The sequence below is a fragment of the Salarias fasciatus genome, chromosome 6 (assembly GCF_902148845.1).
Source record: "Salarias fasciatus chromosome 6, fSalaFa1.1, whole genome shotgun sequence".
Classification (NCBI taxonomy): Eukaryota; Metazoa; Chordata; class Actinopteri; order Blenniiformes; family Blenniidae; genus Salarias; species Salarias fasciatus.
In genome coordinates this window covers 25,203,523-25,225,414 of record NC_043750.1, presented here as the reverse complement: position 1 = coordinate 25,225,414, position 21,892 = coordinate 25,203,523, and the positions used below count along the sequence as shown (strand labels likewise).

The window sequence follows — 21,892 nt, the reverse complement described above, 5'->3', positions numbered from 1 at the left end:
GGAAAATCCCTCCATGCGCCTTTTTATTCGCCACCCGGTTTGTTTACAGACCAAATCCAGGGATACTCAAACAATCAATTAGTGGATTGATTTTTAGAGCAGGCGCGGATGGATAGTTTGCGCGTTTTATCGTTTCTCTGTTAATGCGACCACTAAATGACCCGCGGGACAAATCCCCGGTGAAGACATCAACGCGGCTGTGGGATTTGGGGTCGATTGCGGAGAATAAGCCGATAAGACTTTAAAACACACTCAAATATATTAATTTTGCGCTGGGATCAATGCTGATGAGAATGAAGTATCATCACAGGTCGCAGGGACAAGCGGACTCCGGAGCCACAGATCACGGTTCAGTCACACCGTGAAGCCTCGCCACTGAAGGGGGGAAAGTCCGCTCCGGCTTCACCTTCCACTGCCTGCTGAGGTTTTTTTTTTTTTGGACGCCTGGAAGTGAAATCTTGGAGCTTTCCGTCTCATCTGGGGGAGCAAAGCGCGGAGGAGCGGCTCTGATCTCATTACCTCCTGCTCGGAGCGCAGGGCAGAGCGCACCGCAAGCGGACAGTGTTCGTGCCACTGCTCCCTTCTCCCTGCAGGATGCAACCCGGAATTAGCCGCAAGGGATCCCCGGAGCGAGTGGACAGACCCGCAGGAGGGAGCCGGCAGAGGAGGAGGATGAGGATGATGATGATGATGATGGAGAGCGGGGCGACACGCAGTGGGAGCCGCGGTCTGCCTCTCTTTTTCCTGCTGCTTCTCAGCAGCTGCTGCCACATGTTGCACTGCCAAGGTGAGAGCTGAACTCCGAGAAGCCCTGTAAACATGTAATTAGTGGATATTAGGTTCATTCAATAGCAGGTGGTATTTGAAGTACACTTAATAACAACCTCACGTGTCTTTCCTCCTTAATCTGTGGCTTTACCTGATGTGTGGCTGTGAAGAAATGCTCTTTTTTGACCCATCAGTATTGTTTTGAGTTCTTTTTGGTTGTGATACAGACAGGAGAGTTGGCAGCATTGCCAGGTGCTTGTGTAAACGGTTATTATGATCTATAGATTAGAGGATTAAGGTATTGAGGATGTATTTTGTATGTTTGGAGGGGGTGAGTGTTAGAGTTTCCAGGCACAGATAATCCCCCTCTTAGTCTGTGACCTGCTTAACTACATCTCTTGATTTGGCACAAAAGCACACAAACACATATCCACATACAGCCACATGCTGAGTGTATTAATTTAAGTTGTGTCCTATTAGTGCAGTGTTGACCCTGTTGCTGCAGGCAGTAGCTCAGATTAGTACATGCTGCTCGTCTTTCGCCGTGCCTAATGCGTGAAGCAATTCTTGAATATGGTAACAGGGAAGAAGATGGGATATTGATCCCTAGACATAGCTGGGAACTGCCAACAGTAGAGTGATGCTTTTTTTTTTTTCTTTTTTTTTGTGAAGACTGTGATGGAGTGGTTTCAGTCAGCTGGGACAGGGTCCAGCACCTTCAGATGGACAAAGTCATATGGAAGATGGAGAAAAAGTGTGATGCTTGTTCTTTGTTGGTCGCATGTCTGGGTGCCTCTTGGGAGCATGTTCAGAGTGGCAAAACAAAAGCACAGAAAAGGTCAGAGCGGTGTTGACACACACTTTCTCTGGGTCACAGATGGCGTGGTGGGCCAATGTAAGGCTGAGACATTGGGGGTTTTGTGCAGCAGGAGGAGGAGGAGGGGTCTGTGGAATGCTTGTGTGTGTGTGCGTGTGAAAGAGAAGTGTTTGGAGGGGGGTGTGCGTGCGCTATTTGTGAACACACGGAGAATATGTGTGCGGTTTAAGTGCAGGAAAGTGCCTGTGTGAAGTGTGAAAAGCGGAGTGCGAGGGAGAGGAGGAATGAGGAGAGTGAGAAAGTGGAGAGCACGGCCGGGAGGAGAAGGAGGCGGTGCAAGGAGGAGCACCGGAGGGAGAAAGGGAAAGGGGTGAGAGGGAAAATGTAGGAGGAGGGGGGGATTGGTAGAGGGAATGCGGCGCACCGTACTTGTCACTCACAGAGCTGTGCCTGCAGTTCAATCGATGATGACGGTATGACAACACCTCTGTGTGTGTCAAAAGTTGCTCTCCTCTCTTTTCTTTTCCCAGTCGTCACACTCTCCATCTGCCTCCCTCCCTCCCTCCTCTCTCTTTCCTCATGTGGTTGCAGAGTCAGCTCCTTCGGCCCTCCCATTAATGTCAAGGTCTCACCAGCAGCACCCAAGATACCCCCCCAAATGTTTTCCCATCCTCTTACCCACCAGCCCCTGCCAGCTGTCCTGCCTGAAGGGGGGGAGTGGGGGAGGGCGGGTCGAGGGGTGAATTTGAAATTAATGAAACAAACTCGGGACAGAGTGGGCTCTTGTGGGGAATAGAGGAAGGGGAGACGAGGGGGAGGGGGGTATTGATTCGATAAGCTGTGCCAGGCGGTCAATCGAAGGCTGTAGATTTTCCAGGTTCCGACTCTTCCATCCCCAGCATTTATTAGGACGTTTTATTTTAGGAGAAAAAGGATGAAATTCATGAGCCAAGGTTGATCCTCCTGATCTCTCCCTGTCCCTGTCTCTCACCCTCCGCCACGTCCCTCTCTGTCCCTCTCCCTCCCTCCCCTCGCTCACTCCGCCTCTTCTGGTTGTCTCTCAGTCAATCGATGCCCACACCCCTCCTCATAAATGCGAAGGTTTATATGAGCCAACTCTCGTCTCCGGGAGCACATTTAAATAAGCTCATCGATCTTTCATTTTAGAGTTTAAGTGACGGCAGCATTTTACTGTCTCCCCCCCTCCTCTGCCTTCCCCTCCTTCCCCCCACCTCTCATTTGCTCACCTCTCCTCACTGGCTTCTTTATTCATAACTTATCCCCTCACCACCAACGCCAAGGTACCCCCCCTCCCCTGCTCCCTCCCTCTCGGTGAGTGGGTCCTGCCCCAGGGCTGTTTGATTCACATTTTCAGCATGGCCTCAGATGGAGCATCTTCCGACAATTTATATTCCGAGTGAAGTCAGGGATGTGTCACATTCGGTGTGTTTCAAAATGTCAGTCATATCCAGGGTCAGTGTGCTTGTGTCTCTGTGTTGCAGTCCTAAGACAGAAATCTTGCAAGGTGTTACTGTTTTTTTTTTTTTTTTTTTTTATAATCATGATTTAGTTTTGACCACCCTGCGTTTTGGCAAGTGCCTTTATAAAAACCCGTACCCCATCGGACCGTGTAGTACTTTTAATACCTTTGAAACATGACAGTGTCTAAAGAAAGGAGGGGTTCGCGTAGCAACAGTTTCACGGATCATTAGCTTTATGATACGTAGAGAATGATTTTTGTCCCACTTGCTAATGTGCGTAATGATAATGGTCTATAAGTAGCCAAAGTTTAATGAAAAATTCTGCTGGTTGTCATTAATGCTAACCTTGCCCAAGGTAACTGCATGAAAATGTGGCTTGAGCGTCCCAGCTGTGCCTCGCTGGTATGAAATTGAAATTGCGGGTCACAGTCTTCAGGACTCTCAGAAGAGTTGCATTTCTTACCATGAATTTCAAAGATGCCTCCTTCCCCAGAAAGGCCAAGAAAAGGCTTCTGTGTAATGCTGCTGACCCACTTATCGGATCTATCAGTGTGTGATTGGGTCTGATTTGACGCGTACCATTGGCTCAGCTTAGCCGGAGCTCCATGCTGATTGGACCGCCGGGCTCTGCTCAAGTGAATTGAGGTCAAGTTTGAATGTCTAGATGTTGGCCTGTGGGCTGGGAAAGTTCTGAGTGTGATGTCAAAAACCAAATCAGATCGAGCAGGGTTGCACATGCACCCGGGTACATACTCCCGCAATCACACACACTCGAGCCCTTCCTCCTCATCAGTGTCAAACCGCTTTGGCGGACTTGGAACTTTGCGTAACCCTGTTCTAATGAGGAGGGAGCCAATTAGAAGATTAATTAAAGTGATTATGATTGTCCATGCTGCATAACCTTATCAAGACCACCTCTTTGATGCTCCAACAAATGTAATTCTTTCAGTCATTAGCGTCCTCTCTGAGTGGTGTCGCTTTCCTACGGCACTCTTCGCTTGCAGCATTTAACAAACACACTAGAAGAGTTGATGTAATTTTTATCAGAGGCTGTTTGTCACTTGAAGTGTTAACAGCACGCTCCATTTCTTCAGCATGCAATTGGCACACTTTGATGTATTTTGAACTGTAGTGCTAGTTACAAAATAGTTATGCACATGTTCTTTCTTTGCCCACAGACAAGTGTTTAATCCCAAATTTGAATTCTGCAGGCCTCAGGAGAGACTTAGGAGTCTGATGGATTGTGAATATGTGCATGCGTATTAGTGAGCCAAACAGTGGAGGAGAAGAGTGTGTGCGTGTGTGTGTGTGTGTGTGTGTGTGTGTGTGGGCTCTTGATAGATGTCAGGTTAGTCAGGTCTAAGAGGAAGTGAGGTCCCTGGTCGACTCCCTTATTTCCTGTCTGTCAGTAGGAACAAATCACTGCCACCTGACACTTTGCACACTGTGTATGTCTGTGTGTGTGTGTGTGTGTGTTTGTTCGTCTAGCTGTCTCTGCGTGCGTACTTGGTATGGGCAGCAGGTTTTGGTCCTGACAGGACTGCAGACCACATACAGTATGTATTGCCGGTAGGTGTGTGTCAGACTGACGCTAACGCTCCGTCTGCCCAAAGTGTTTTCTTTTCACGGCAGACAAAGTGGCAGCTATATGGAAGGAGTCAGTGTCCTAATGGAAGATAATTATGTGTGTGTGTGTGTTCATGCGCGTACAAAAGAGAGTTGTGTGTGCAACTTGTGCAACCATCCCACGGCCTCGGTTCACAGAGAGCACGTGCAGCCATGGTTCGACTTTTTCGGTGAGTCATTGATGTCATGAAGAGTTTGGCTGGGTCATGTTTCCGACTCTACCGCAGTCTGACGACGAGTGCGGGCGGTTAAAAGGCATAAATAATTTATTGTCTGCCTGTCCCGGTATTCTACCTCCCAATCAGAATAGTTCCACGTCTTTGTGAAAAGGTGTGTTTTGGAAAAGTTTTCCTCACAAAAATCTCTTAGCTTTGAAATGTGAAACAACTGCATCATATTCTTTATCCTTTTTTCCTTTTCTTTTCTGTTCTTTTAGCATCTCTTCTTGTCTTTTTAATGTCTGGTTCTGTCTTCCCCCTGGGCCTTTCCACGAGGGACAAAGGAATCCATTGCTTGAGGCCACACAGGTGGAATGGAGGCTGTTTTGCTTGTTTAGACCTCACTGTTTATTATGTAAGTTAGAGAGAGGAGGAGGCTGCTATTGATCTACCGTGTGAAGAGAAGGGAGGAGGCAGAGCCCAAAATGCTTATCTTGTACTTTTTAAGATGTTTCTCGAGCGAGACATCCAGATAAGACAGGATGGTTGCAACACACCAACTGTTTTGGCTTGGAGACATTGCAAAATACAAAGCCTGACAAAGAGAAAAATTTTTGAACGAACATGCAGACTTCGACAAGTTTTATGTTTACTTCTTATTTTTTGTCATCAGAACTCACAACTTCTTGTACACATCCTCTTTTCAGCTTGGGCAGTGTGTCATCACACACAAGTCATGCAAAATGTTTTATGTTTGGCAAAAATAGAAAGACCTTGAAGTGAAAGAAAACTGTTATATTGTCAAGTGGCCACTGGTCGGCTGAACTCTTGCTCACTGTTAACAAGTGATCATCAGCCATACTTTAATCATGTGCAGCATTGCTGATGTGGGAGCATGTTGCAATGCATGTGGCATGACACAAGTAGCAGGTAGCATGTAGCATGATCCTCCTGGATCTACGGTGCAGTTACACTAACGGGTTCCATCGGGCTAACGCTGCTGTTCCAAATGTTAAATTACTGATGTTGTGAACTAGATTACAGCCCTCGTCTTCATATTTTGGCAGAATATATTTTGCAGTCTGCTTACTTCAGGAATTGTAATCTCATTGATAATGAAGAATCTGTAATCCATGGACATCGCTCGTGCTCTCTTGCGTAAATTCTGCCAAGATTGCTGATGGATGACACAGAAATCACGTCACGTCGTTTTGAAGGTCTTTTATGAATATGAGTAGGAGTACATGTAAACTGTGCAGTATCGGACCTGATACATGATGCTAACTGAATTAATGCATCCCCACTTACTGCCACTAGAGGTCAGAATAAACATGTACGGTGGCCATCTTTTCAGCTAATAAAAAGCAGGCAACTACCTGAACGTGGCTAGAATTTAGAGTGTCAGCTTGATCAAACAACACATTCAAATATATCCCATTTGAATTTATTGAACAGTGATTAAGATTTTCTTTCAGTCTGGCTGATATTCTGAAAAAAAATGTTGAGAGTGCTAATCAAGCCAATCATTGCAGATTAATGAATGTAGCTGTTAGTTGCACATGTATTGTTATGACATTGCTGAATAACGCTTGGGGTCGGTAGCTGATTATAATGGCCTTAATTACGTATCACCTTTGTTGCTTATTTATCGCTTTGAATCTTAATCACCAACAATATTGATGCTTTTTTTCATATCAATTACCCAGAAACTGCTAAAATGGGGCAAATGAAGTATGGAGCAATCACCACACAATGAGGTGCACACAAATCTTTCATAATTACTTTTTTGAAAAATGTGATTTAAGCTTTAAAATAGAATTTCTTTATTTGATTTTTTTTTTTTTTTTTGTAGCTCTGTGAAGAGTTCTTCAAACAAAACCACAATATGTTAGATCTTCCTTCTATGTGGCCAGCAGAGTGCAGACAGACAGGCAGCTCTGATGAACGGGTTTGGTGCACAAAGGAACCAAATCAACTCGCTGTCAGAGTAGAGTGTCCTTCTGCCGGTCTGACCCTGACAGCAATTTTCATGTTGTACAGGGGAGCGTCTGACTTCTGGCTCCAATGTTAAATACTTGATATGTTGAATTAAACAGTGTAGTGACCTCTGAATTCAGGTTTTGCGCAGTTTGCCTCAGGGCTGTAGCTGCGTCTAAAAGCAGTAAAGCAATAATTTATCGTTTGAATAAAGGTCTAATTAAGACAAAGTCACAAAGAGTCATAACAAGACTTTCTAGTGGTTTCAGTGCAAATTATTGCCACTTGCACACTAATTTAATAAGACCTCCGGCTATTGTGAAAGCAAAACAGCTATGAGTAGTTGTCACCAGGAAGAGTTATTTTCACCACTGAGGACTGGAAGTTTGCACACATCGGGGCAATGATATTGTAATATACCAGAGACAACAGTTTGCAGTAAAATACCTCTGCTTTGTGCTCCACCCACATTTTCATGGTCATGTTTTCAGGTTCCTGTGTCTTTCTGTCCTAAATTTGCAAAAGGTTTCAATAACATTTATAAATAATTTAGACGCTGTATGAATTTTCTGTAAATTTGAATCCATTTATCCAGTTTGTCCAGCGAATCTGTAGTGTCGATCCTAGCGGATTATGGACAGAGCCAGGATGCCGTCTCAACATGTTCCCAGTCCACCACAGAGAGGCAGACACATGTTTTAATGTATTTGCAATTTAAATTAGCTAATAAACCTAACAATTTGGTCTTTGGAAACCAGAATATATGGAGGAAAACACACTGCACCACAAGTAGTTGCACGAAAATCCGAACTGAGCAGAAATTTTTTCCAATATATATTTTTTAATTTTAACATTTGACATTATGTATAGATTTTATTTGCTTTGCACATCACTGCATTCTCTCTTTATTCACATTTTAGTTCGATTTCCACCTTTTTATAGCATGGATTTTTGTAGAAAACATCTAGAAATTATTCAGCTACCTCATGAATATTTAAAGTCAGAGTAGATTATATTTCTTAAGATAATGCTTGTTGGCATGGCAGTACAAAGTTTCATAATGTTGTACATTATATATTGGCCATAGTGTCGTTTCCCTGCACAATAAGCACCTTTACTGTTAGTTTTAAAGTTCTTAGAAATACTGTCAACACCTCTCTGAAGGTAGAAATGCAGGAAGGTCATTCTGTGAAAAAGGATTCAGATTTGTAGAAACTAATCAGCCCCTCTCCGGTGGAGACTAAAAACAGACTCAAAATAGTGTGAATGCTGGGCTGTTATTCACCAAGCATCACGAAACACAACCTAATGATCAGTGTTGCTCTTTAAAAGCTGGATGTACAAATAAACACAAGTTGACAACATGTTTCATCATCCTAATATGGTGATGTATACATAATTTATGGTTTATTATTTATTCCAGATTTATTCCTCAAATCATAAAGTACATTACTCGGAAGCCCTTCAGCCAACAAGATTTAAAATTCACAAGGAGGAAATACGATTCAAATTCAAGCCTCTCTTGTTTTTTTTTTTAGGGTAAGTCACTGTGAAGTGAGCATAAAAGCATCCTGTCATCTCACAATCCTCGCATCCTATTTTTCCACTACAGCTGCCTCACACACACACACTCAGGTGACTTTACACCTACATTACATGGAGTGAAGCATTTCCAATTCCTTGCAGATTGCGTTCGTATTAAACGGGTGTAAGATCAATGAACAATACTGAATAGTGGAAGTAAACCGAAACATCTGTTAGAACAGCACAGCCCTGTGATACAACCCCATTAACTGAAGCTTTAATCAGTCAACACCTCCCTGTGAATGAAGCCTGAGCTCTAAAAGCTTTACAAAGGCAGAATGTCCTGCATTACCTTTGTGTCTAATATTGTACACATGAATGGCAATGCATACATTTGCATAATATGGCTGAAAATGTAATCAGAAGTGCATATGCAATGAAAATAGAACCACTGCAACCTTTGACCAGCAATCCTACGCTCATTTTCTGACCTGGTTGTTTATAATTTTTCGTGGAATTTAATCTTGGCTGCTTGAGACCTTTGGCTATTTTCTTCCACCACAAATATAAACCAAGACATGAGAGAAGTAGGGAAACCAAAGGTGGCAGACAAAAAAAAAACGTATGCAGTCACAAAATGTTGTGCTAAATGAAAAAGCAGTGTATGCATTTGCATCTTTTAAAACACCAGCCCAAAGTTACTTATAACAGAAATATACAATTATTTCAAGTGTCAAGTTATTGGTTTGTATACTTTAAATAGTTCATTTTAAATAGGCTGCATTCACAAGATGAGCAGAAGAATGAATAAATTAAACTATATGTGGCTCATTTAATGAGATTTAATGGAATTAAGCACTTTGAACTGTGTGATCAATGCAAAGTCATGAACACTAATGCATGTTAAATGACCAACAAACAGCTGCATGGGGATTATTGGGTTCTAATCACAGCTATAATTACACAGGCAACACATACCAGTTTTTCTTTGCTGTGTGTTCTGCAATCATGATTTCAAGATATTAATCACTATATTTTCCGATATCTGATCAACAGGTGACTTTCTTCTCTCCAGGCCTCTGCTCCCCGGAGACTGTGCTTTCATTTTTCACATAATAGTAATAATGATGTTTTCAGGACAATGTCCTTTGTCTTGATTACCAAAATCCTCTGATAACTATTACCACAAAACATTAATTTCATAATCACCAAAATCATTTTGACTTAGCTTATGTTAACTTTAAGCTAAGTTTTTTCATTCGGAACAAATTAACTCTTTTTAATGCTCATGCTGTCAGATGTTGAAAATGTTTTAGATGAATATTACAAATAAATATGTTTGACAGCAGTGTCAAAACTGGAATTCTCTCTGATCAGATGGATTGAAGTACTGAGGGCAGATCCTTTTGATTGTTGTGGCGGTATTTAAATCTTAAATTTAAAGATTTAAAGATTCAACTCTTTAAATCTTGTGGCGGTATTTAAATCTTACCAAGCGTCGAAAGAAATCCAAATATTACATAGGTTGCTGCAATACAGATTCATCATATTTAACAAAAAAAAAAGCAAGTTATACTGACAAAGTAATATGTGATTGTGTTTTTTCACTTTTCATGGTACACTGTCTGTAAATTTCTCAATGCAATGTGAATCTTTAGTGAATCATTGTAATAGTGATAATATCTGACATTTTAATAAAACACCAGTCTGCAGTAACAGGTCAAGGAAATGACACCAGTAACCCTCCGATCAATGGTACGTGTCAGTGGCAGCTGGCAAATATTTGAGTGAGTTCAACAACTATGATGTTTGGACGGCCGCGTCAGAGCATCTCGAAAACCAAATTTCTTTTTGTTCTTGGTTTGCAGTAATCAGTAACTGTCTAAAGTGGTCAAAGAACAGAAAAGCAGTCCACTGGACACATGATTGTAGGTGGTCAAGAATCATCAACGCATGTGTTGCAATGTCGGCGCCACACGACAACATACACAAAATGAGTGAACAGTTCCAGGTATCACAGCACGCCGACAGCCGTCTTGTGGGTATTTCCTGTTAGGGTTAGGTGGTACTAATGTTATGGCTGATGGAGGTGTATTACCACATTAAAATGTGATGCGGATTCACTTTCTTTTTCTTTGGGAAGTGGCACTTGAATAAAAAAGTCTGGTAACAAAATAACCTGACAGAATATTTATGTGTCTGTCAGTCAGAATGACGAACGACGGGGAAGTGGAGCGCAGTCTCTGCCTACTGTGTGTGACACTTTCAGTTCATGAACTTCATGGCTTACAACTTGAGACAGGTCTCTAATATTCTTTCTCGTTTCATGGGTTTTGAAACCGTGACCCTGCAGTTTCCACTTCTGTGAACGTGGAGCCACCGCAGATGACTTCTGCAGGGGGCGTCAGACCCTGTTTGTACGTGCTTTATGCCTGCTCGCCGCATGAAGTTGGGCGAGGAGGGACTCCGGAGGAGACGTTTCATCTGTGTAGATTTGATTTCAAATGAGAAAGGAATGAAGAGATACTTTATTCAGTATTTTGTGCCATATACCGGAGAAACCAATCTGAGCTTTATTTTCTTTTGTTAGGCTGTGATATGAAAATTACTTCTTACTGTTTTGCATAAACTGCTTGCCACAACAATTTTTATTTGGTTGGAAACTGGAAAATCAAGTTAGGAACAAGCAAAACCAACAAGACCAGGCTGTCATGATCTTGTTGTGGTTTTATATTTGTTAAATCACTGGGGCTGAAGCTCATATTGTGAGCAGTGTGAGTGGTATGATTGGAAGGAGTATCGAGTTATGAATGGCACAAATGGCCTGGTCCAGGATGGAAATCAACAAACAAATGCATTTCTTTGCTCATTAAGCCCTCCAAATCCATGCATTCCCTCTTCCAAATTACACACATGCAGTATGTTCAATGCCACATGAGAGAGCTAACCACCAAGCCACTGTGTGGACGCTTCCAAATATCTACTAATGTATATTCATTAGTTGAAGTCATTTCCTCTGTTGCTGGTGCGCAGCATTGTCAACAAACCAAATATCAACAGTCAACATCAACAGGGGCTTTTATTAAATAAAACAAACAAGGAAACAATTGTTATTATTTTTTCAAAAAAACTGCAAATAAAATCAAAGAAATTCATGTCTAGAGTTATCTGGACACACTTTTTTACAATTTGTTTGGCTGGTTAAGCTACTTCTACCCATCCATCTTTTACACAACTTTATCCTGCGCAGCGCTGTGGGGCGATGGAGCCGATTCCAGCTAACTATGGGTGAAGGCAGGTCACACCGTGGACAGGTCACCGATCTCTGACCTCTGTATGGCACTGTCAGTTTTGAATTGAAGTTTCAACATTTGTTCCTGTAATTATATTTGAAATGTCTCAAGGCGTTCCAGATGCTTTTATACAGTTTTTTTTCGCTCTCCAGCAGAGGTGTGCCAAGATTTCACGATCATTGGCCAACTGACTGATGTTGACTGATTATGGGACAAATGTTCATGTGTTGTTTTGCTACAAAAAATGGAGAACAGCATGCGTGGACGTCATGAGCAGTCAATCACAAGACCACCAACACACCTCAGAAAGTATTTACGGCTATGCACAAAATAAAGCTGCCTGTCAGCGTTGTAAAAAAGTCTTTCTCTCAAGCAGTAACAAACCTGCTCACCTCGCTGTGCATTTTATTTTGTATTATTCTTGTCTTTTTTTCATAGATGCGACTTACAGTCCAGAAGATATAATGTCGGCATTAAGTTTTTATCCCATTATTATTTAGAGTGTGAATTTGCAAAGCAGAATCCACACCCTGCAGAATTACTGAATGATTTTTACATTCATGATACTTCACTGTAATTACTGTGCATTGCTGTAATTACTAATTAGTCAGTGGCAGTCTGGGTTATTGCAGATGTGCTGCTAGCCACAGTTTTGTATGCTGTGCAAGAGATTTTCACATATTGATTTTGCATTGTATAGCAATGTTTTCTCCTTATGCACAAACAGGGGAAAAAAAAAAAACAGATTTAAAGCGCCTAAATATATTTGCAAGGTACATTTCACAGTTTTTCTGTTTGCTTTTGTTTAGCAGCCTGTACAGTTTATGTAAATGCATCGTGACATTTTACCCACATACTCTTGTGTGGAGAGACTATTGTGTGCGAAGGATGTGTATGAGCGCTTGACTCCAAACTTTAATTTATTCAAATGCTACGTCAACAACAGTTTGGACGGCACAAAAAAAAAAAAAAAAAAAAATCACAGATTTCTGGTTTCCAAAGGCAATGTAGGAACAGATTCCTATTCGCGGGAACAACTGGTGGAAACGCAATAGCAGGTGGCTGGAGATCTATCAGAGAGACGCACACACTTGCTCCCTCTCTTAACACCTGGGATATGCCTTTTAAAACCCCAGACTTGTACTGCCAGTCATTTAGTGGCAGCACTAGATTAGTTGAAGGTTTAAGAGCAGTCCCACAGAGAGGCGAAGAAAGTGACTCTCCAGAATGTTTTCAGTCTGTGTTGGGATTCAAACGGGCAACCTTCCAGCGGATCATACCTCAGGCTGACTCTCTTTATTTCCCCGCACTTTCTCTCCGTTTATCTCTCTCGCTGCAACTTTCCGTCGTCTCTGTCTCACTTTTCTCCACTTCTCTCTTTTAAGTGTTGCCATTTTTTTTTTTTTTTTTATTTGTGGAACATCCAGAGGGCGTGGGGGTGACACTGAGAGAAAGCATCGCCTCCCCACGCGCTCTGTAAACACACCTGGCTGAGGCTCCGCATTTGTTTGTCTACGTTTCCACTGCGGTGGAGTCTTCACTAACTATTTGAATGGGTTCTTTGCATAGTGAGACACCAGTCACGGAATATTACTTGAGGTCAGGCTGGGTTGAGTGGAGGTGCAGGGGAGTGTGTCGTCTTGCGCGTGCGTGTGTATGTTTTTAGAGCAACATGATTTACTTGTTCAATCTAAGGGCTTTACCCTGCTGCAGGTGTGTGTTCTCAGCTGGGTGCGTTTGATGTGCCACAGGTGTTTGAGTGTGTGTGGGTGTGTGTGTGTGTGTGTGCATGCGCTTGGGTGTGTGTGCGGATGGATGCTCGTCTGTGTATGGTGATTTATGCTATAGGCTCAGAGCAAAGGAAAAAAAAAAGGCCTTTTTGATCTCTTCTAGGAACAGCCAAAAAATACTATGCTGTGTGTGTGTGTGTGTGTGTGTGTGTGTGTGTGTGTGTGTTGCTCGAGTGTGTTCCTGGCCAGAGGTTTAAAGCTCAGTCCTTTGATCCAAGGTAGAGGTGGGCATACCTCTGTGAGGAGGGAGCCTGCAGTGTGGAGACTTGGCCTGTACTACACAAGTGTGTGTTCCTCATGAGTGGTGGTGAGAATAATTCAACCATAAGTCTGCGATCAGAATGAAAAAGTATTCATATATATTCGCATATTAATCAGAAACCTGCTGTTGTTGATAATAGTGAGTTATGGAGATGTTACACATCATGCAGAGTTTTCTTGGACTCTGGATCATTGTGTGTGTGTGTGTGTGTGTGTGTGTGTGTGTGTGTGTGTGTGTGTGTGTGTGTGTATGTATGTGATCTTAAATTCTAAAGAGCTCCGAGAAACGCAACGATTAGGGATATTCTCTGTCAACAAATTAAAAACTTTGTTCAAGTCTTCCAGGAAAACAATCAAAATTCAAGATAATCTACATTATTTGTCACCAAAATTCGAACACTTCCATCATGATCTTTAGCGACCATATTGAATTTAAAAGCTGCTGGAATGCAAGTTTTTGTGGTATGTGCTGTATTGTATGTTCAGGATTTACCTTCACCTCTAATGAAGTCAACTGGATGCTTACCTTGCAAGATCATTGTCATGATAAACTGTGTTATCTTCTCAGACTTGACAGGATCACACTCTCTGGTTAACAACGCCACATTGGCTTGACGGCAAATTGCAAGCAACCATTGGTCTGTGCAAGCTATGCAAATATTCGGGTGTAATGTTACGTTATTTACATGTTCTGGATGGAAGTACTGACAAACTGCTTTGCCTGGCAAGAGCACGTGTCTTCATTTTGAACCACAGTCGCTCGAACCGCCGCTGCAGGGATTGGGACTGCTGTTTGACGGGTCTGTCGTCCTGACTACTGGTGGATGACTGCGTGATAGTTACGCTGTACCTTGTCTGTGAATAAAAGGCCAATAGCCACAGTCCGGCATTTAATCATTTACCCAACTAATGGTGTGCATCCCTAAAATTGACACAACTGCTTTAGTGATAAATGTATAAATGATAAGTTCTTGAAATGAACTATATATTTGACCTAACTCTAAAGGATGTTGCCTTTCCTAATAAAAAAAGGGTTGTAGAGTTACATACGATTGGAAGGATAAATAAAAACATGATGCCAGCTTTCATTAATTTCATACCCACAGGCAACACTGTGGCTGATCTGTATGCACAAGTTATTAAAACGTTCAAAAACACAAACTTCCCAAAATCTACATAAACAAGAAAGTGCTGTTTATTACTTATAAGTCACACTGCAAACATATTGAAATCTTTATTCTGAGAACTTGCAGTTTCCCAAGTTCACACCTGACAGTCTGACCTCCTCCTCACACTTTTGGGATGAAGAACAAGCAAGTGGCAGCACTCATGTGACTGATGACTTGCTTAATAATGGTGGACACTCTTAAACGTGCTTAGTTTAGACGGTATCTGTTTACAGTCACCCAACATTAAGATGCAGTGGTTTATCACTTTAAAGGGACAACAAAAACACAATGATCTAGTAAAGCTTTGTGTTTAGCCTCATCTTTTCCTAAACCGCCTGGAATCTGTAAGATCACAGAATAGCTGAAATACATCACAGTATGAATATATCTTCTGTATTTACACTCTATGATATTCAGACGGAGGACACAATGACAAAATCAACACCAATTATTCATGTATGACCACCTCTCCAATGCAGATTGGTAATTTAAATTTTTGCATATGTTGTAGTTGTATTTTAATGTTCACACTGAGGTATTTAATTCTCTTTTTGGCATCACCTGCAGGAATAGAGACTTTCTGCAAAAATGTACTCTTGTAATTCCTTTGATCCGCTGAAGTCCTGTGGCCCCTCAGAGGTTGGGACCTCTTTTCGTTTCAAACCTACATTTTGCAGTCTGGACTTCTAATGTTTTATTTTTTTGAGTGTCTGTCTGATATTTACTTGCTGCTGCACAGGTCTCTCTTGCAAATGAGATCCTGGGTCTCACCTGTATAAATAAAGGTTAAATAAAAAATAATGAAAAAAGGATTGACTTTGAAGTGTCAACTTCAGAGTTTACATGACAGCGGTGCTCAAAGCCACTGAAAACAAAACTTTTTGAAAATGACTTCTGAAGTAGAACTTTTTAAAAACGCAGACTCTGTCTTCATGTAACCTGGGAAAAGCTACATTTCCTGATACTGCACATGTGCACTACAGTGGTAATAAATCGTTGGGTGATATGTGCCAGAAGGATTCATTCATAATGAACGCAGAGTACGTTCTTTAAAATCGTTTCTCCAATGAGGAGTAGGTTAATGACACCATCATCTGGCTTACATGTGCGTACTGATCTCTGCCTGCATACACAGGTGTAAAACCTGTCCCATAAAACCAAACCCACCAGTGACCCTGTGTGAAAACTGCAACGTTCCTCTGTCATTTGTCTTTTTCTTGGCTATTTCGTATTCCATTAAAAGGAATCATTTGGAGCTGGACTAAAAGCAGGCTCATTTCTTAACAACTTCAGTGTATTTTTAGCTAATGTGAAAGCAGAGTTCACTTGTCGGACGCATGATGTTTAAAAGCAAAGTGCCCACAAGCCAATCGGTTTGTGTTTTAAGCACCACACGGCTATTTCTGATGATTAATAATCTCGGACATTTGAAATGAAAAGCTGAAGGAGGAAGAAGCTTGTTCATGTGTCCATTCATCCTGTGTTATTAAATGAGAGGTTGCGTAGATAATAGCCAGGCATGTACCATTCCTTTATAAAGAGAGAAGAAAACTGATTGATGGACGAGGAAATGAATGGGCTCTGATTGATGTGAAGATACGGTGATATGAAGAAAAGTAATCAAAGAGAGAAAATAAGTAATTCAAAGAGAAAGTTGGAGTAGAGGAAAGAATAGGTTGTCAGTTATGGGGTCACTGGAGCAGATGGATAGATGAGAGGAGACGGCACAGAGCCATAATCAAACATTCATAGTCAAGACAGATGAAGTGAGTCCCTCAAAGAGAAGGCCTAAGAAGAGAGGAAATAGTTTGTTGGCTAACGGACTCGCTTTATCTCCCTCCTCTCTCCCCAGTCACTGAGCATCATTCTTTTTTCCTTGCTGTCCCTCCCAGTGTTACATCTTTCTCTCCTTTCTGCCACTTGTTTCACTCCTCCACTCAGTGTAATTGGGAAGGGGAGGCACACACGCATTCATCTCATTAAGTGCACACGTGCAGAGCGGACACACACACACACACACACACACACACACACTCGCCACTCTTTCAGACATGTAGTTGTCCTATAGGAAAATGAATGTGTGTGTGCTCTGAGTCACAAGTCGTCTCTCGCAGGATTCACTTTATCTTGTGAACGTGGGACCAGAAGGAGAGAAAGGCAAACAAATGAAAATAAAATGAAAGCATTCGAGCGAAAGAGAGAAATTAATTATCTTGTTTGCCCGTTGATGCAAACCTTTCAGTATTACCCTGTGCTGAGCTGCAGACACACACACACACACACACTCACACACACACACACACACACACACACACACACGCCTGCATACCTCAGTCAACTTGAGTTATATCCCAGCCTGGTGGCTCAGCTGTGTTTTCTGCTGCTGTTGTGTTTGAATCAGCAGAATGTTCATGACAGTCAATGCTGCCACTCATTGTTGAGTTTGGTTGGTTGAGCTTTCAACCTGTCATCATATCACTGCACCGCACATAACTTTAACCTCCCAATGTGCATGTGTGTGGTAGAAACATGCCAGCAATGTGAGGTTTTGGTACGTGCAGAAAAGGTATGGGTGTATTGAATAGAGATTAATAAAGACACTAATTTAAAGACTTAATTAATGCACCTTCTCTGGTTGAATTAAAAAAAAAGGATGCTTCTGTAAGGTTTTATAGCCTATAACCTTAAAACTGGCAGGCTAATAGTAAGTAAAGATGCATTTTTCATGCAAGCCCTCTCCTTAGATTACACCATGAATCTTATGCAGCTCTCACATGACAGCAAAATAACAGTCTTTAATGAAATTCTCATTCAATTATCTTCCCTTATTAAAAAAGACACGAAATTCATCAAATGGATCACTTAAGAAAGGGAAAGCTGCAGACGAGCGCACCGGGTTAAACAGATCTGTTTTAAAAGGTGATATCCAGAGAAATGAGGGCTAGTCTGTTCTGAGACTCAGGACATGATCAGCATCAGTGTGTGTGTCCACAACAAACACATGTTGGTACATGAGATGCCAGTCAAGTAAGATTTTCTTAAAGGAGCGTGGCGGTCAGAGGCTTCAACAACCTTACAGTTTCTAGTAATACACTGAGAGAGGAGGTGAAGTCTGAAGTGAGCAGAATATGCCACTCTGGAGGCCACCGTTATGTTGAGCCATCTACTCGTGCATGGGCAGAAGTATTTGTGAGCATGCAGTGTTTCGAAAAGTTGCGTTTTAGACAGACTCTTTTTGAAAAGCTCCTTCTTAAGAGCCATCTCTAGAAAGTTTGCATTTTCATCGGCTCTGAGCACTGTTGTCGTGTAAACGGACACCCAAAATGCAACAAGAACAACCTTAGATTGCCCATGGCCAATCTGCTAAAGTCTAGCTGGTCAAACGAAGCCTGTCCTTACAGTCCATGTTTTTCTGGGGATTTGTCTTCATTCACCATGGCATTTACAATCTACAGTTTCCATGGTGAGGCAGGTTTCAAAGTCTGGAAGGCACAAGTCAACAATTTCCTCTATTGATTTCAAATTAAAAGCTGTTTCATATGCAAAATCCGTCCATATCAAAAGTGGCGTGCTTTAATTGTGTTCATTTTGTGTGCAGATGCATGCCCTGCAGAATCACCCCAATCATAGTGAAATAAGTAATTATTTCTAAATAGAGCCATTAAAGTCTGGGGAGTATTCATGCATCATTCCTCATGTCGCAGGACTTTTTAGTTTGGTTGTTGATGAGAAAGTTTACTTCGTGGCCTCATCAGATGTGACTTGGAACAAATTTTAGGTTATCTTATATCTGTGCTATTAAATAAGGACTATCTGCATGTTTACGGAAACAAAAATGGCATATTCATTGAAATTACCTCTTATAATTAAGGATAGACAGTTTTGTTTGAAGATACATCGGCTGTGGTTTTCCAGAGTTCTTTGATGCAATTTACTTGCAATAATATTTCACACTTGATTCTGATATGTTTTGAAATAAAGTAAAAAATGTATTTAATAATCATCAACCAAGCATTTTTGAGTTGCTGTATGTTAATATTTGGGCTGTGACTCAGTAATATTGATGAGTGTCCCGGTTTTCCCTCACTTCCCCCTCAGAAACTGGCCTGGACTCTCTTCCCACCCATTAAATTGTTGCTTATAGAGGGGATGGGAAGAGCTGATGTGATTGACTCTTATTGAGGCTCACATCAACTTCAGCTGCTGATTCTGCAGTCTAATAATGCACTTATGCTGGTCCCGCGTCTCCCACCGCACTGCGCCGGTGGCTGCTGTTGTGCGTTGGTTAGCGTGATTATCAAAAATGGCTCGGTGACACATACAGGTTTGCCCCTGGTTCAGGAAATTAGAGGTCGGCGTGTCGCTGTTGTTTGGCATCTCTCAGAGGACTAAATTGATTTCATGAAAGGTGTTTTCATACAATAGCGGATGGAGTGCATTAAGTCTCCCAGTTAGCGTTCGCTTGGGGTTTGCAGCACATGAAGGTGCACAATTAGTCCCTTCTTTAAGGTTTGTATTGAATTGTGATTGACTTCAGTCCCTGTTGAATTCTGCTCATTTACATTCTGCAGTTTGATGTTTTTCCTCTTCACAGAGACAATGCGGCTGTGATTACACATAATAAGAGTGTTTGTCTCTGTTCGATTGTGGATGATTGTCAAGACAGGAGGATATAGAAGAGGAACCGAGCTTTCCTTGCGCTATGCATCTATCAGAGCTGTGCAGCAGTGGTTCGTTGTTAAAAAAAAAGATAGATCATTGGCCTTAATGACTGACATTTATCCCCGGAAATAGCCCCTGATGGATCTGTTCAATGTCAGAGTACACTTTGCCCTCAGCAGTGGAGAAGTCAATGAAAATGTCCTGTGGCTCTTACAAGGAGAGCCCCCCCTGTCCAAACTGCTCCGCATCCCTCCTGTGATTTATTTGCTTGAAAAACGACTTCAGCACAAAAAAAAACTTCCTCTAGATATTATCCCAATTTTTTAAGGCAATTTAAGGCTATTAGACTGTATGTGCGCACAAAAAACATGAAACAAATAAAAACTCAACTTGTGTCATAGGTTTAACTCACAAGCAATTTTATTTAAAGTAAAACGACAACTGTATTAACCCAACTGGACTTTATATAAAACTATCTGACAAGCAGAGAAACAAAAAGTCTTGGTGTTTAACTATTATTTAATCACTTAACTCTGAACTGTCCTCATAGAGTCAGTGTTAGGAACATTACTAGCAGAAGGTATTTTAATCTGTGTTCCAATGCAGGGAGTTTAAGTAAGTGTCTGTACACTAACAAAATACTCTTCCGTTCTTTTGTGTGTGAATCCAATTTTGACAACCTCCGCCAGCAAAGTCTTGGGCTCCTACTGTGATCTCCGCTGCCTCTCCAGGGGTGTCCTGGACAGTAGGTTGGGAACCTGCTGCTCCACAGGTCCGTGTTACTCCGTGTCTGCCGTCTGCCACCCTCTCAGCTTTTCGAGAGCCAATTTGTAGCCGTCCTTAATAAATACCTTACGCACGGACAAAACTCAGTCTGACTTCTGTACCGAAACCACAAATTCTCATGCGGCCAGTGTCCCGTTGGTATTACAACAGCAATCTGTAATAGTTCTCTTTAATAATATGATAGTGTTCTCTAAAAGGCAGTGTGTGGGTTTTGCTCCAATAATCCACTGCTCTAAATGTCAGTCCACGGCTCCCGGCAAACATTATGCTGATTACAGCGAGCATCATTTCTAAACAGCTCCTCATGCCCAGCAGACGCACCTTGAATGGTCTCTGGTGTATGTGTACGTGAGCGTGTGTCTGCGTGGTTTGTTTGTGTTTGGGCTCTGAATTTACTGTTTGCTGGAGTTCTTGGAAAACGTACTTGATTATGTGCTTTCAGAGTCACTTTATGTGACATACTGGCGTATTAGAATGTCGTCTGCTCATCAGGCTGTGTGAGTGGGCAGCGCGCGCGCGCGTGTGCACCCAGTGTTTGTGAGTATTTTCGGGCAGCAGCAGGTCTATAGATAATTGCAGTGCGTATGTGAATCGGCTTTTAAACCAGCTGCTTTCAACGCAATCGCCGCTGAAAGAATCTGCCTCTGTCTGCCTCCGTGTCCGTGCCGCCTCCCCGGTCCTTCCCCATTCACACCTCACGGTCATCCTGTCCACGCCGACTCTAAATCTAATTAGCTTGTATCGTGGATGTATTAGGCCTGTATAATGAAACAGCTGGGCCTTTCTGTCTTTTTGCGCTCACGCAAGCACAGGCAGCAGGCATCTCCCACAAACCTATATTGTCATAAATGAATAGAGCGAGGCAGAGCAAGGAAAAGAGGCGGAGAGGTGTGTTTTGTTTCTTCACCGCCACGCAAACGAAACAATACAGTATGCAATGCAAGGTCAATCTATTTGCCGCTATCCTTCTATTTCCCTGCAGTGGTGACCCCTCCTCACCCCCCCGTCACAATGAGAAGCATACCAAGTTAATGAATCCCTAAAATTAGAGTAAATCATGAATAAACCAAGTACAAGCGAAAACACAACGCAGCGCCAATCAAACACACGCAGACACACAAACACAAGCATGAGACGCCGCCTACGCACATATGGCTTTAGAGGACGCTGTATGGATGCACTTGGATGGAGAAAAAAGTCTTATATTTCTGTTTTTCAATTTTCTGCAGCACAATTCTGCTGAAACAGTAAAGTGCATAGTGTTGCACATGTGCTCAAGAAGATACACACACACACATACACACACACACACACACACACACACACACACACACACACAGATAAGTAAACGTAGCACCCACTAACCCAGAGCATGTTTATTAGCTGACCCCAAAGCAAAACACAAGTTCAAGTGGTTAGTGGTTTTTTTCTCACGTCGTAAGCATATTAATATTTAATTTGACTACCCGACCACACACACACACACACACACACACACACACACACACACACACACACACACACACACACACACACACACACACACACACACACACACGGTGTGGTGAAGAGCGATTTCA

General features: G+C 42.2%; 1 protein-coding gene across 3 annotated transcripts in view; it reads left to right on the top strand.

Moving 5' to 3' along the window:
- The first annotated feature begins 463 nt into the window (after positions 1 to 463).
- Positions 464 to 21,892, top strand: part of LOC115389579 (protein sidekick-1-like) — a 300,042-nt gene continuing 278,613 nt past the window's right edge. For 2 of the 3 annotated variants that reach the window (XM_030092999.1, XM_030092997.1), the window contains exon 1: positions 465 to 787. In XM_030092999.1, the coding sequence (XP_029948859.1) occupies positions 595 to 787 (193 nt within the window). In that variant the 5' untranslated portion in view covers positions 465 to 594. Of the gene's footprint in view, positions 788 to 21,892 lie in introns of all 3 variants that reach the window. The other variant, XM_030092998.1, reaches the window with a different exon arrangement.